At 46.3% G+C, this 15905-nt stretch overlaps 1 protein-coding gene across 9 annotated transcripts in view; it reads left to right on the plus strand.

The window, feature by feature from the left end:
- The window catches only part of LOC143829164 (cytochrome c iso-1/iso-2), a 37163-nt gene extending 26378 nt beyond the window's left edge, over window positions 1-10785 (plus strand). For all 9 annotated transcript variants that reach the window (XM_077319606.1, XM_077319613.1, XM_077319607.1 and 6 more), the window contains 2 exons: window positions 9124-9298; window positions 10497-10785. In XM_077319606.1, coding sequence (XP_077175721.1) covers window positions 9124-9298; window positions 10497-10645 — 324 coding nt within the window. In that variant the 3' untranslated portion in view covers window positions 10646-10785. The remainder of the gene's footprint in view (window positions 1-9123; window positions 9299-10496) is intronic.
- The last annotated feature ends 5120 nt before the right edge of the window (window positions 10786-15905 follow it).

Here is a 15905-nt window from a genome sequence, read left to right on the forward strand (position 1 = left end):
CAGGGCCATCAAGAAACATCAGAGTTTCATGAAACTGGGTGAGAATGCTTGCCATAGAGCAGGGGTGGCCAAACTGTGTCTCTCCAGATGTCCACGAATTGCAGTTCCCCTGGCAGGGGCTCATGGAATTGTAGCCCATGGACATCTGGAGAAACGCAGTTTAGCCACGCTAAATTAATTCAAAATTTAAATTTAATTCAAAAGAAATTCCGTCTCAACATCCGGAAGAAGTTCCTGACAGTTAGAGCGGTTTCTCAGTGGAACAGGTTTCCTCGGGAGGTGGTGGGTTCTCCATCGTTGGAAATTTTTAAACAGAGGCTGGATAGCCATCTGACGGAGACACTGATTCTGTAAAGGCCCAAGGGGGTGGCAGGTTACAGTAGATGAGCGATAGGGTTGTGAGTGTCCTGCAAAGTGCAGGGGGTTGGACTAGATGACCCAAGAGGTCCCTTCCAACTCTATTCTATGATTCTAAGTGTACTCAGGACAGTACTGTCCCTGAAAGGACTTGCTTCATCTAATTCTGCACAGGCTTGCTGTCATGAGCCTTGCACCATACAGTCTACTGCTGAGCGATAGGGTTGTGAGTGTCCTGTATTGGGGGGGGGGTTGGACTAGATGACCCAGGAGGTCCCTTCCAACTCTATGATTCTATGATTCACACCTACAGTAGAACATCCATTTTCTCCAGGGGAACTGATCTCTGTCGCTTGGAGATGAGCTGCAATTCTGGAGGGTTCCCCAGCTCCCCCCTGGAGCCCGGCATCCCTAGGAGCCGGTCTTTATGTTGCTCATGCAAAGTCGTGCAAAGACACAGAGTGAGTCTCCCCCACAGGTTTGTACTTGGCACTGTATGCGTCTCCATGGGATCAGTAAAGTCCTCATTACCTTCCAATGTTTTATTCATTTGATTTAATGTACATTAGTATCAATGTATATTAGTATGACTTGTGCCCTCAGAGTTAGCAAATCTCAATTTATATTGTTCTGATACAGCAGAATGTGGTGGGGGTGTAATATCAAATGGCATTTTCTTTATAAATTATTACCCAGGCTTTTGCAAAAGCATTCCTCCTCTGCCCTTAATATGAGCAATACGTTCAGAATTTAGGTGTAAAGCCTAGCAGTTAGTGGCTTTCGGGCAAAAGAATATTTCTATCAGTACTTCTGCTCTCGGCTCCCTTGTCATGGTGAAATAAATTCGAAAGAGAAAAACGCCACTGATGCCATTTCACTTACACAAGTAACCGAGGCTGCAGTCCTACATATGTCCATGTGCAGCACAACTCCTTTAAATCAGTCGGATTTCTGTCTTATTTAGCAGCAAAGGTCAAACTGTTATCTGAGCAATTCCACAGCTTGCCAAAGGTCTGGGGAGAGTTTGCCAAAATGAGCATTCACTTCTGTGATATTTCCAGCACTTTAAATGTAAAGCAGGGTGTTTCTTGTCAGAGCAGGCCTTCTCAACCCTGGGGGTTTCTCGATGAAACCTCTGAAAGGGTTTCCTGAATGGGCTAATTAATTTTTAATATGTTTTTTTTAAATTGTTAAACATTTATCAGGTGATATAACCATATATCCGTGGTCCTCAACCTGGGGGTTGGGATCCCTTTGGGGGGTCAAACGACCCTGCCATGGTGGTCGTGGCAGAGGGGGGGCACTGCAACTGGCTGGGGGGGGCACTGCAACTGTTAACACTCCTTCTGAAGGTGCCCGCCAATTTATATACAATTTATAACCACTTTATATTATATACCATCATGAACAATGGGTCTTCAGTTTCGGTTTGATTTCTGTGAAAGAACACTTGAATAATTTTATGGTTGGGGGTCACCACAACATAGATTCATAGAATCAGTTGGAAGGGATCTCCTTGGTCATCTAGTCCAACCACCATGCAGGATGTCATTTACTTGGATTTTAGTAAAACTTTTGACAAGGTTCTCCATGATGTTCTGATGGATAAGTTGAAGAAATGCAATCTGGATTTTCAGATAGTTAAGTGGATAGGGAATTGGTTAGAGAACCGCACTCAAAGAGTTGTTGTCAATGGTGTTTCATCAGACTGGAGAGAGGTGAGTAGCGGGGTACCTCAGGGTTCGGTGCTCGGCCCGGTACTTTTTAACATATTTATTAATGATCTAGATGAGGGGGTGGAGGGACTACTCATCAAGTTTGCAGATGACACCAAATTGGGAGGACTGGCAAATACTCCGGAAGATAGAGACAGAGTTCAACGAGATCTGAACACAATGAGAAAATGGGCAAATGAGAACAAGATGCAATTTAATAAAGATAAGTGTAAAGTTCTGCATCTGGGTCAGAAAAATGAAAAGCATGCCTACTGGATGGGGGATACGCTTCTAGGTAGCACTGTGTGTGAACGAGACCTTGGGGTACTTGTGGACTGTAAACTAAACATGAGCAGGCAGTGTGATGCAGCGGTAAAAAAGGCAAATGCCATTTTGGGCTGTATCAACAGGGGCATCACATCAAAATCGCAAGATGTCATAGTCCCATTGTATATGGTACTGGTCAGACCACACCTGTGTGCAGTTCTGGAGGCCTCACTTCAAGAAGAACGTAGATAAAATTGAAAGGGTACAGAGAGCGAAGAAGATGATCTGGGGCCAAGGGACCAAGCCCTATGAAGATAGGTTGAGGGACTTGGGAATGTTCAGCCTGGAGAAAAGGAGGTTGAGAGGGGACATGATAACCCTCTTTAAGTATTTGAAAGGTTGTCACTTGGAGGAGGGCAGGATGCTGTTTCTGTTGGCTGCAGAGGAGAGAACACGCAGTAATGGGTTTAAACTTCAAGTACAACGATATAGGCTAGATATCAGGGAAATAAATTTCACAGAGTAGTTCAGCAGTGGAATAGGCTGCCTAAGGAGGTGGTGAGCTCCCCCTCACTGGCAGTCTTCAAGCAAAGGTTGGATACACACTTTTCTTGGATGCTTTAGGATGCTTAGGGCTGATCCTGCGTTGAGCAGGGGGTTGGACTAGATGGCCTGTATGGCCCCTTCCAACTCTATGATTCTATGACACGCATAACCCCATCGCTGACACTGTAGCCTGTAACCTATAAGATATAAACATGAGGTACTGTATTAAAAGGGTCATGGAATTAGAAAGGTTGAGAACCATTGCCATATATGGTCATGTCAGCTCCCCCTGATGGCCAATGATGGGCTTGGAGGGAATCGGAAGGGGCGGGGCCATGGGTGGGCGGGTACATAGCTATGCTTCCTGACCATATTCTGCAGAATCGCGCCACTCTTGGGGTTTCTCAAAGTCTGAAGACTCTTTCAGGGATTTCTCAATGGTTAAAAAAAAAAAAATTGAGAAGGGCTCTGTTAAAGTCTTGCTCGCCGTGTTCTCTCTCATGTATTGTTCTAGTTCTAGGTGGAGTAGAGCACCGAATTATCTTTTCTGAAAAGTGATTGTTGACTGCCTGCTGCCTATAGACGGGGTTAGATATTGATGAAGCGCTTCTCTGTGTGTTTGTGCGTGTATATGTGCAAAGCTAGTCGTTGGTGCCAATACATCTGCCAGCAACACTAATGAAGCAGCATTATAAAGCCCCCTGTTTGTGATGCTGTGCCATTCCTATGGTGATGGGTCCAGAAGGTCTTCCAGGGAGGTCGTCACATGAGTCCACAGCAGCAAAAAGAAAAAAAAAACTTGTGGCATCTGAAAGACCAGCTTGTTTTTATTCCAGCGTAAGCGTTTTGTGTCCTAGAACGCACTGGGTCAGACATGCACCATGGGTCCTCATTAGGCAGACAGAACCAGGTTAGGTTATGAGCTGTAAACAGCAAGTACCAAAGGTCAATGAAATGCAGGAAGCAAAGGTGAGATGTAATGGGGTAAACTTCAATTTAATGAGAAAAACAGAGGCACAATTCATAGTATCAGTTATAGGTAATGGCTGCAAGATGGAGCTGTTCCGCCAGGGCCAGGAGCATCTGTAGAGGCCAGGAAATTAACATGAACACGATGCTGGCCTCCCTGCCCAAAAACCATCCTCCAAAAACAAACCCACCCAGTAAGCCCCCCCCGTAAGATTTTTATTATTTATTTGTTTATTTAGAGATTTATATACTGTCCCTTACGGAATACCGCCTCGGGGTTTGCATGATTTAAAGCAGTAGTCCCCAACCACCGGGCCCCGATCCCCCCGCAGTGAGAAACTTCCCAGGCCACAAGCAAAGCGTCCGCCAAAGCCAAAGCGGCCGATTAGCTTGCGGCCCATCCAGCTTCTTTCTGCAGGAGGGGGGGAGAGGGAAGCACGGCCACCAGCACAAACGCACATGCGCTTTTGCACCCAGTGGGGCCGCAAACACGCATGGGTGGCACTTTCGCGCGTGCGCTTTGCGCTCCCGTGGGGCTGCAAACGCACAGGTCGGCGCATACGCATTTGCGGCCCCACTTGGCGCAAATGCGCGTGCGCGACGCCCTGATCGCCCCCACCACCACCAGTCTGCAACCTGAAAAAGGTTGCGGACCACTGGTTTAAAGTACAAGAAAAACTAAGATCACAGCAGTACAAATAAATTGAAATGATAGAATTTACAAAAGTTACAAAACTGCAATTAGTATCTCTCACACCAGCCATTACTAATAGTGATCTAATTGCGCTGGCCCACTGGATAGTAAACTAGGAGGAGTCAGAAGGGAACAAAGGACAGTGTGGGAGGGGCGGGGGGGAGGCCAAAGATTCTATTGGCTTGTTGTTAACTGGCTGGCCTCAACCATAGGCCTGGCGGAAGAGCTCCATCTTGCAGGCCCTGTGGAACTTGGAGAGTTAATTATGTGGAGCAGGCTTTTATTATTATTGTAATGACTTTTTACTGGATATTGGCAATGTGTTTGAAATCGAATGTTTTTAAACCCCCGTGTATACTCACCCTGAGCCACACATTGCTAAGGAACTCTCCATTATTATGCATATTAAGTCTGTGGGTTCAGTGATCACGGACTCCAAGTCTTCAAAACAGCTCTTTTTATTTAGCAATTCCAGCAACAAGAGTACAACTACTGAACAGAGAAAAACAGGCAAACTCATGCACTTTTATACCGTTCAGGCAGCCAGCTGCTGCCTCTGATTGGCTCTAAGCAGAGAATTCTGATTGGCCCTGGCGGAGCAATCTGAGCAATCTGATTGGCTCTAGCAGAGCAATCCGATTGGCCCCTAAGCGGAGCAATCTGATTGGCTCTGGCAGAGTGATCAGGTTCCTTGATTGGCTAGTTCCTTAGCTAGCAGAGGACCCACATTTGCATCTGTGTCCAAATCCCCACAGACATAACAATGCACATAGACATCGGATAGAAAACAGTGACCACTATTTTGTTCTATGAAAAATCACTCAGAGAAGAAGTAATTTGGAGAACTTAAGTGGCTGGGAGGCAGGGGAAAGGATTGATCACCTTGTCTCTCCATGCCATCTTTTCGCTCCAGATCTTCCCATCCTGAAGCTCCTTCACCAGAAATTGTTGGGGACTGAGATTCTGTTCTGTGTGTTTCGTAGGGAACATGTGGCTAGGTCTTTAATATCTGTACCAGTCATCCATGACTTGCCATTATTTACTACCTGCGCCATTCACCCAAGTCTTATAAAGTTAAATTGCATCATAAAGACGCAAGGTTAGACTTTTCTATACTTCTGGGTGACTGGGCACCGGAATTCTCATTCTGAAGCATTGATTTTCCTCTGGGATGATGGCACTTTACGGTGTGGCTGTTTTTCATTGCAAGCGATACAGGTGCTGACTGAAATGAACTATTAACAGTCAGTATTCCTTTTTATTTTTTAAGGGTATTTATTCTTATATTAGCTTCCAATTTTAATGAGTTTTACTTAAACTAGAATAGACATCTTGCATTTCCTTATTGACGGTGTGGATGTGGTTTATCCTTGCTTGCAAACAAATTGGTAGGCCCGTAGCATTTATTTTTCTGCCTGTAACTGGAAAGGTGGGCATTTGTGGCTTCTAAACCACTGCCACCCATTACAATTCAAAAGTGTTACTATATTAGCAGGCCAATCCCTTGCAAGCTTTCCAGTCTCTCTGACCTTTTCCGCACGGGCGAAAAAGGCAGAACTGGTGCTCGTGTGGCAGCGGGACTAATTGCTGCTTCCACATGATGTCGGCGCCAACTAAGTCCTGGCCCGAATTAAGGCCCTCTGTTGCCTCACAACAAGAGAAAGCACATATTTCCCCGTTCCCTTTTTTGCTGCAGGTACCAATGGGACCTATTCCATGCCAGGCCCGTGTGGCAAGGGAAGAGTTGGGCTTTGCAGGCCCGGCTCCTCCGCCTCCTACGGTCTCCCGGAAGGAACAAAAAAATGCCCCGGTTGGCTCTGTGGTGGGAACCAACTGGGGCATTTTCCTCATTTTCATGAAGGTGGGATTGCATTGTGAAAACACGCCTATCCACCCCGTCACTGCGAAAGCCAGTGGAACAACTCTGCCCAACTGCCTCATGTGGGGAGGTAGGAATCCGAGGCGGACCGGATCCGTCGGGGAAAATCTTCCCCCACCTGGACCCAGGAAGCAGCAGGGTTAACTGGCAGCCCGGCACAGCCACCACCATGCAGAATAGATCTCTGTGTGCTTTGCTACTTATTCCCTTTTCAGTTTTCACTGGATTGTGTGTGTGTAAAGTGCTATCAAGTCACAGAACAATGACCCCAGCAAAGGGCTTTCAAGGCAAGTGAGAAACAGAGGTGGTTTGTCATTGCCTTCTTTTGTGGAGTCCTCCTTGATGGTCTCCCTTCCAAGTACAGACCATACACAGCTTCTGAGATCGGGCTATCCCATTCCAGCTTCCCTCCCCCTTTCGTAGGATTATGGTGTAAATCAGTGGTCCCCAAACTTTTTATCACTGGGGACCACTCAACACTTGACAATTTTACTGAGGCCCAGGGGGGGTAGTTTACTCCTCTACTCTCAACCACTGCCCTAACGCTCTCTGATCGCTATGGTAATGTTTAAACATCCCTTCAAAATAAGATACAGACACGCCACAACAATGAACATAAGGAACATTTTCTTTTCATGGAAATCTTAACTCATGACAATGACAAATCAATGGGAACCCTGAGCTTGTTTCTCTGCAACGAGATAGTCCCATCTGGGAGTGATGGGAGACAATGACACCCGAAGTGTATTGTAAAGGGTCGGGGGGGAGAGAAGGCATCCTTCGCGGCCCACCTCCAATTAGTCGCTGGACCACGTGTGGTCTGGGGCCCACAGGTTGGGGATCGCTAGTCTAAATAATTGAGAGCAGTGGTTCTCAAACATTCCTATTAAAGCCATGGGTTCAGAGACCAGGATACTCGGAGTTCACAGCTCAAGGTACCAAGAGGCCAACATTTATTTTGGGGAAACCTTACAAAAACTCCCAGCTTATATACAATGCTACACAATAGATCTTCTTGCTAGCGTATACTATTGGTCACTTTCACTTTAAACTGACTGGATCCGGCAATCGGGATCTAGCCAATCATTGGCTGCGTGCAGAGCAAGGTTGCGATCCAGCCTCGGACCTCAAGCTCGGTCCTCGGCAGAGCTACAGTCCATATTGAACGCCCTGCCAATCCCTCCGTCAAAGAACCTGAGTCCCACCAATAAACAAGCAGCTCACTTTCCCCCATAAGGATACATCTATTTGCAGGCAGTCTTTTATTATATTTTATCAAAGAATTGCAGTGGTGTTAGTTGGGAGCAAATGTTACTGCTGTGGCTTCAGTGGAGAATCCCTGGGAGGAAGTGGCACATCCTTCCGGGGGGGGGGGGGGGGATGCGAGGATTAGGAGAAATGTTTGAGGGTCCAGGCTTACTACTGCCTGCATGCCTAAAGGTCAGAGATGAATAATCTGTGGAAGGCAGAGTAGGTACAAGATGGCATATCACACTTGCAAGTGGGCAAAAACATTGGGGGGAAAGTGAATGATTAATAATGGTGCCCGTGCCATTGGTGGAGAGCCCCCACAGAGAACACACGAGACTGTGTGTTAGGTTATTTTTCCGTGTTCATTTGCATTGACAACAGCATTCTTAGTGTACCAATAAATTCCCTACTAGCCGCACTGACTATTTATGCACAGGGAACTTCATTGCCCCAGCTCCCGTGCAGGAGCACGAATTGGGGGCGGATGAGGTGCACCGGACCAAATGCTCCCCCTTGTGGGTGCAGGAAGCTAAAACTCCAGCCTGAAGCATGGCATGAAACCTCCAGTGCGTAAACGGTCACTGTATCAAGTCATTTCTGACTTAATGTGACCTTGTGAAGTGATGTTCTCCAAAACACCCTGTCATTAACAACCAATTATAAGTCATGGCTTCCTTGATTCAGTCAATCCACCTCCTGTGGGTCTTCCTCTTCCTTCAGTGTTTCCTAACATAATTGTCTTCTCCAGTGACTCTTGTATTTTCATAATGTGGCCAAAGTACAATAGCCTCAGTTCAGTCCAGAGCTTCGTGGAACCCCTGAGGCTTCTTGACAGCCCTGGAAAGGTTTCTCGAATGGGTGGGAGTTAATTTTTAATACATTTTTTTTCAATGTGTTAAACGTTTATCAGGTGTTGACTCGCCCCTCCACTCCCCAAATGGCCAATGAGCCTGGAGGGGTTGGGAAGGGGAGGGGCCCTGGGTGGGCGTGTCCACAGCTATGCTTCCCAGCCATATTCTGCACGACTGCGCCACTTCTGGGGATTCTCAAAGCCTGAAGATTGTTTTAGGGATTTCGGTATGGTAAAAAAAGTTGAGGAAAGCTGGTTTAGTCATTTTTATTGCCAGCACTACTACATATTAATCCATGGGATGGTGAAATGGACGTGGGAAGAAAATGTATTTATATATTTTATTAGCTCTATTTATACCTTACTTCTCTCACCGAGGTATATCCTCACCAAAGAACAACCTACCTTGTCCTCCCGGCCTCCCTTTTATCCTCACAACGAGCCCGTGAGGTGGGTTAGTCTGTGACCTGGGGAAGGTCACCCAGCAAGCTTCCTTGGGGATTTGGACCTGGTCATCTGGATCGTGTCCCAACACTCAGTCATGGTAAAAGAATAACTTTATGCACCCCATTTTTGTTCTCTTTCTCCTTCACAGAGCACTATGGGTGATGTTGAAAAGGGCAAAAAGCTGTTTGTTCAGAAATGTTCTCAGTGCCATACAGTCGAAAAAGGCGGGAAACACAAGACGGGACCAAACCTTTGGGGTTTCATAGGTCGTAAAACGGGACAAGCCCCTGGATTTTCCTATTCTGATGCCAACAAGAATAAAGGTAGACACCGAGGAGTGTTTTTTCCTCTTCTCAGTATCAGTTGTTTAATATCCACGATTAAATTGGATACAAAGTTAAAAGGGGAAGGGGGAAATCATTGAGTGGGGATGCCAGGGCTGCTGTGGGAAGTGTGCTCTGGAAGGGTTCTTCTGGTTTGCCTAAAGAAGAAGAGTTGGTTTTTATACCCTGGCTGTCACTGCCCAAATGAGTCCCAAAGCGGCTTACCATTGCTTTCCTTTCCTCTCCCCACAACAGACACCCTGCGTGGTGGGTGAGACAGAGAGCTTCTGACGGGACTGCTCTGTGAGAACAGCACTATCAGGGCTGCGACTAACCCAGTCATCCAGATAGGTGCATGTGGAAGAGTGGGGAATCAAACCTGGCTCGTCAGATTAGAAGCCGCTGCTCTTAACCACTACACCCACAAAGGAGCATCCTTAGAGAGCATTCAGGTGTATGCCCCTCTGCAGCTCATGCATATGATAGAAAATCCTTAGGTCTCCAGATGATTTAATGAGGTGTTTTACTGGAAAGTGTCTGAGGCCTAAAACTTGAGGATTCGTTCCCTGAACGATAACATGTTTATTGTTTATTTTGAAGCAGAAGCTATTTGAATATGCTAGTAAAATTTCTTATCTACATGTTTTGCCTCGCATGGATTCATATTGTTTAACTCACTTACTGTGTGGCCATATTTTGGACACTCTATTGGGGGCATGTCCCCGAGTGAGGACCATTGTTGGAAGGGCCTTGTGCTTTTTATGGCATATGGTGATTAGAAGAAACAGCTACTGTATTCTCACTTCCATATCTACACATCTAGGGTACTTTTCACAACCAGACATCCAACTCTCACAACTATACCTCTACGATATGCTAAAATATTCACTGCCTGAATCCTAACTAGATCATTCAAAGATGAATCTAAAGTAAATAGAAGCACCGGATTTGTGATTCAGTATTAAATGCGTTCAAACAGTAACGAAATTGGATTTTCTTCAGCATTCTTTTGAATCCTCTTTTTTACCTTTACAGTTTAGATCATAATCTGTTTGAGGTGATTTTCATATTATGTAGATGGGTCAATAGATTTCAAGGACTTTCCGATTTTATAAAGATATCCTTAGGTGTCTCTGAAATCTGCCGGGAAATATTAATAAAACGAGAGAGATATCATTATTCTCTACATTTTTTTCAGGTATTGTCTGGAATGAAAATACATTGATGGAGTATTTGGAGGATCCGAAGAAATACATACCTGGAACCAAAATGCTTTTTGCTGGCGTTAAAAAGAAGACAGAGAGAGCAGACCTTATTGCATACTTGAAAAAAGCAACGTCTTCCTGAAACGTCACTGCAGCTTCCGTGTCATCGATACGATTTCCAGTTTGAATACGCCTTATGCATCAACCCGCATTTCATTATCGCGCTACCACTTGTTCATTACTAGGTACTAGCTAAAGAACATTAAATAAATGTTCATCTTTTCAGAGACTTTTGTCACCTTAATGGCCTAGCCCTGTTGTCCTCTAACAGGGTCCTTTGCCAGGCATAGCCTTTCTCAACCCCTGAAATACTCTTTGGGCTTCAAGAAGCCCCAGAAGTGGTGCGATCCTGTAGAACGGGGATAGTCAAACTGCAGTCCTCCAAGTGTCCATGGACTACAATTCCCATGAGCCCCTGCCAATGAATGCTGGCAGGGTCTCATGGGAATTGTAGTCATGGACATCTGGAGGGCTGCAGTTTGATTACCCCTGCTGTAGAAGAGGGGTAGTCAACCTGTGGTCCTCCAGATGTCCATGGACTACAATTCCCATGAGCCCCTGCCAATAAATGCTGGCAGGGGCTCATGGGAATTGTAGTCCATGGACATCTGGAGGACCACAGGTTGACTATCCCTGCTGTAGAATATGGTTAGGAAGCATAGCTGTGTGCATGCCCACAAGGAACTCCTCCACTTCCCACCTCCTCCAGGCCCATCACTGGCCATTTTGGGAGGGGAGGCAGGTCAACACCTTACAAATGTTTAACACACTAAAAATATATTAAAAATTGGCTCCCCCCCCCCATTTGAGAGACCCTTCCAGGGCTGTCAAGAAACCCCAGGGTTTCAAGGAACTCTAGACTGAACTAAGGCTATCATACTTTGGCCGCGTTATGAGAATACAAGAGTCACTGGAAAAGACAATCACGTCATGAAACTGAAGGAAGAGGAGGACCCACATTAAGTGGATTGGCCGCATTAACTCCCACCGATTCAGGAAACCCAGGGCTGTCAAGGAACCACAGGGTTTCGTGAATGCCTGGCTTAGCGTGACATTTCCCAAAGACACGCCAGACTGGAAAACCATTTTTATGTTTTTTTTTCTTTTGCAGCAGCCAAAGGGGAAAAAAAAGGGGGACTAGAGTCCAGAATAGAACAAAATTGTTCCATAGCGTTATATATGTCTACCTCAGAGGGTTGGCTGCATCCCTAGACCAAGGCAATAATGCCCCTTCCACAGTTTAGTTCCAGGTCCACTCCCTCCAAATCTCCAGGCTAGCCCGGAGTCCTGATGTCACACCTCCAATGTTGCAAGGATCAGCAGGTCAGCACTTCGCCATTGAGCTTTGACCAAGCGGAGCCTATTTCTAAACATCCATCCTATGCTAGTCTGTATCCAATGCTGCGTTATCAAAAATGCGAAGTTAAAGCAACGCTCTTCTAGCCCAAATACAATTCCTCAGCCACTCATCTAAAAAGCACTCTATTGTAGGTGAAAGGTTGCATAAAAAGCAGGTAAGAAATAGAGATCAGATCTTAGTCTTTCAATACAGAACTGAAGTTGGTATAAGGCCAATATCTAATACCTGACTAATAGTTGAATGATAATCTACAACAGCCTTTCTCATGTTTTTTTTACAATTGACAAACCCCTGGAACTCTGTTCAGGCTTCAAGAAACCCCAGAAGTACCACGATCATGCAGAATATGATTGGGAAGCATAGCTGGGTACATGCCCACCTAGGGCTCCTCCCCTTCCCCACCTTTCAGGCCCATAAATGGCCATTTTGTGGTGGGGAGGCAGGTTGACATGGCCATATACGGTAACAAATGATAGATGGATGGATGGACGGACGGACGGACAGACAGATACACATTAATGAACTCTCACCTATTTGGGAAACCTTGGGCTGCCAAGAAACCCTGTTTGAAAAAGACTGATCTAGAAGGTTGTAATCATTTCCTTTCTCACCAACCCATCAACCTAATAAAACAAGTGTTAACATTGTCATCTTTTTAAAAATGCCTCTCATAGAGATATTTCAGAAGGAAACGAGTTCAGTCTTGTACCAGTGAATGCATGTGGCTAACTTCACCTGAGAGCCTCTTGTGGCACAGGTTGGTAAGGCAGCAGTCATGCAGTCTGAAAGCTCTGCCCATGAGGCTGGGAGTTCAATCCCAGCAGCCCGCTCAGGGTTGACTCAGCCTTCCATCCTTCCGAGGTCGGTAAAATGAGCACCCAGCTTGCTGGGGGGTAAACGGTAATGACTGGGGAAGGCACTGGCAAACCACCCCATATTGAGTCTGCCATGAAAACACTAGGGGGCGTCACCCCAAGGGTCAGATATGACCCAGTGCTTGCACAGGGGATACCTTTACCTTTAACTTCACTTGGGTGTATATTGAACACCAAACCATGGCTTGGCATTACTGACAAGTTATAGGATTGCTCTTGGCTTCCCTTCTCTTCTTCTTTGGCAAGCTGCAATTCATTTTATTTTCTCTCTGTTTTGCAGCCAAGCATAGTAAATGAGGAATTGTGCAAGTCAGAATTTCCCTGGAAGGGAAATGTATGAAGATGGTCTATGGATTTTTTTTTACATGCTGACTATGTTTTTCTGCAAAATAGGGAATCGCAAGGTGTCAGAAGGGAGGACGGAAGGGATTTGCAAGTCCAAGCTTGCTTTGTGTGAGGTTTGAGGGAACATGAACCAAGCCGGTGGGTTTCTTGAGGCCATTTAACCCACCAAGAGTAAACTCTGGAACATGTCCAGAGGAGGGCAACAAAGATGGTGAGGGGTTTGAAGACTAAGACATATGAAGATACGTTGGGGGAGCTTTGTCAGTTTAGCCTGGAGTGAAGATGACTGAGAGGGGATCTGATATTTAAAAGGCTGCCATGCAGAGGATGGAGCAGAGTTGTTCTCTCTTGCCCCAGAGGGACAGACCAGAAATTAATGAAATTAATTCAAAAGAAATTCCATCTAAACATCTGGAAAAAGTTCCTGACAGAGCAGTTTCTCAGTGGAACACGCTTCCTCGGGAGGTGGTGGGTTCTCCATCTTTGGACATTTTTAAACAGGCTGGATAGCCATCTGACGGAGAGGCTGATTCTGTGAAGGCTCAAGGGGGTGGCAGCTTACAGTGGATGAGCGATAGGGTTGTGAGTGTCCTGCATAGTGCAAGGGGGTAGGACTAGATGACCGAGGAGGTCCATTCCAACACTTATTCTATGACTAGCAAGAAAGCCCATTGCAACCAGGAATGCAATTGGCGCTAGGACCCAGGGGACACCAGCAGGCGCAGATCTCTCTCTTGCAGCAGGAGCCATAGGAGGTAATGAGGACTCCTTGGTAGCAGGGAAGCAAGGCTTGTTTGCAGTTTGGGGCTCGTTTGCAGTTTGTCTCTCTCTGTCTTTCTCTCCCCCCCCTCGCAGCAGAAGCCATAGCAGGTAATCAGGGGTTGTTTGCAGTTTGCAGGGCTCTCTGTGTCTTTCAAGCATCTGAGAGCAAATTAGCTAGTGTCCAGGGACGGAGGGCAGGAGCTGAAGAGGGAGGGCCAATCAGAGTGCGGCAAGTGACCCTGATTGGCCCTATTCTATCTCGGACAGCCAGGACACTCTCCACCCCCAGGGCTGTTTCACAAATATTCAGAGGAATAATGGATTCTATCTGAGGTAACCATAGTTTGTTGCATAGATGCTTGTCTAATCCACTAGATATACATCACAGACCACTAGCCAGTCACAAAACCCAGCTACTCTGCTCCTTGCCTTCCTTCCTGCCTCCTAGCAGAATCCACAAATTCTCTTCTGAGTCTGTGAGTTGGCAGATACTAAAGGTAAAGGTATCCCCTGTGCAAACACCGGGTCATGTCTGACCCTTGGGGTGACGCCCTCTAGTGTTTTCATGGCAGACTCAATACGGGGTGGTTTTGCCATTCCCTTCCCCAGTCATTACCGTTTTACCCCCCAGCAAGCTGGGTACTCATTTTACCAACCTCGGAAGGATGAGTCAACCTTGAGCCAGCTGCTGGGATTGAACTCCCAGCCTCATGGGCAGGACTTCCAGACAACATTTCTGCTGCCTTACCACTCTGCGCCACAAGAGGCTCTTATAGCAGATACTATAAGGCCTTAAATAGAATAAAGACTGGAATATATATCGGCATGGATGGGGGGGAAACCTAGGGCGAGTCTCGTGCCTCGTCTCTGTCAAAGATAGTCAGTCCCCACACCCTTCACTGAATTACTGAACTTTTAAATTCCAAGACATCATTTCTATAGTGTTCTCCCCTCCTTTTTTCTTCTTGCTGATCAGCACCTTTTCTGTCCACCCGTTTTAGTGTGTTCCCTGATCTGTATTCTGAAAGAAAAATACATCTTTTACAGCTGTGGCCCTGATCGCTTTCATCATTCTCCTGCCTTTTATCTTACCACTCTCAACACAAAAAAACATCGAAGAACATTCCTGCATAGGGAATTGTCAGTAGCAAAAAGAGGAGGCAGGCCAAGGGGGGAAACAAGCAAACAAAGGAGTATCCTTGCAAAGCCCCCTGCGTGTGCAATGGATGGTCTGCACAGGGGCAGTGCAGTGAATCAATCACTTGGGATTTCTGCATCCAGACATCACAAAAAAAACCCGCACCAAAATTAGTACACCCCGCTATTAACTAGTAAGGCATAATCCACCTCTATTTTAGCACCGCCAGCAAACCTGATAAAGTGGGCCCAGCTTTCATTCGAACATCGCACTGGACTGGAGCTTAATCAAAGCGCAGTTTATAAACTAGGGTTGACTACGAAGGCCTGAACGCAGTTGCAACTTCCAGCTCTCTATGGCAGCCTGCAAGGACAACAAAACAAAATCAGAGTCCAGTGGCAGCTTTAAGACCAACAAAGATTTATTCAAGGCGTGAGCTTTCGAGTGCTTGCACTCGAAAGCTCACGCCTTGAATAAATCTTTGTTGGTCTTAAAGCTGCCACTGGACTCTGATTTTGTTTTGTTGTGGGGCTTCAGACGAACACGTCTCCCCACTTGAGCCTGCTAGGAGTTCAGTCACTCATTTCCTCCTGCCTTTTGGATTCGGCAAAAGCAGGGGGTGGAGGTGGGGGTGGCTGCCCAACACCTGGCAGACGATCCCAGGTTGTGCAGGTCTGCCTCGGAGCGTTCCTGGCATTGTGAAAAGATCATCTGTCCAAACCAGCTGTCATGTTTTATTCAGACCCAAAGTTCAGCCACGGCAAGGGGAGAAGGAACCCCTCGGCACTCTGCAGAGCTGTGCCAAAGGAACGAGGAAAAGCTGACAAAGGCAATTCATTGGACCGGAGGCAAGGTCAAAGCC

Source organism: Paroedura picta, chromosome 2 (genome assembly GCF_049243985.1).
Source record: "Paroedura picta isolate Pp20150507F chromosome 2, Ppicta_v3.0, whole genome shotgun sequence".
In the NCBI taxonomy this organism is placed as follows: Eukaryota; Metazoa; Chordata; class Lepidosauria; order Squamata; family Gekkonidae; genus Paroedura; species Paroedura picta.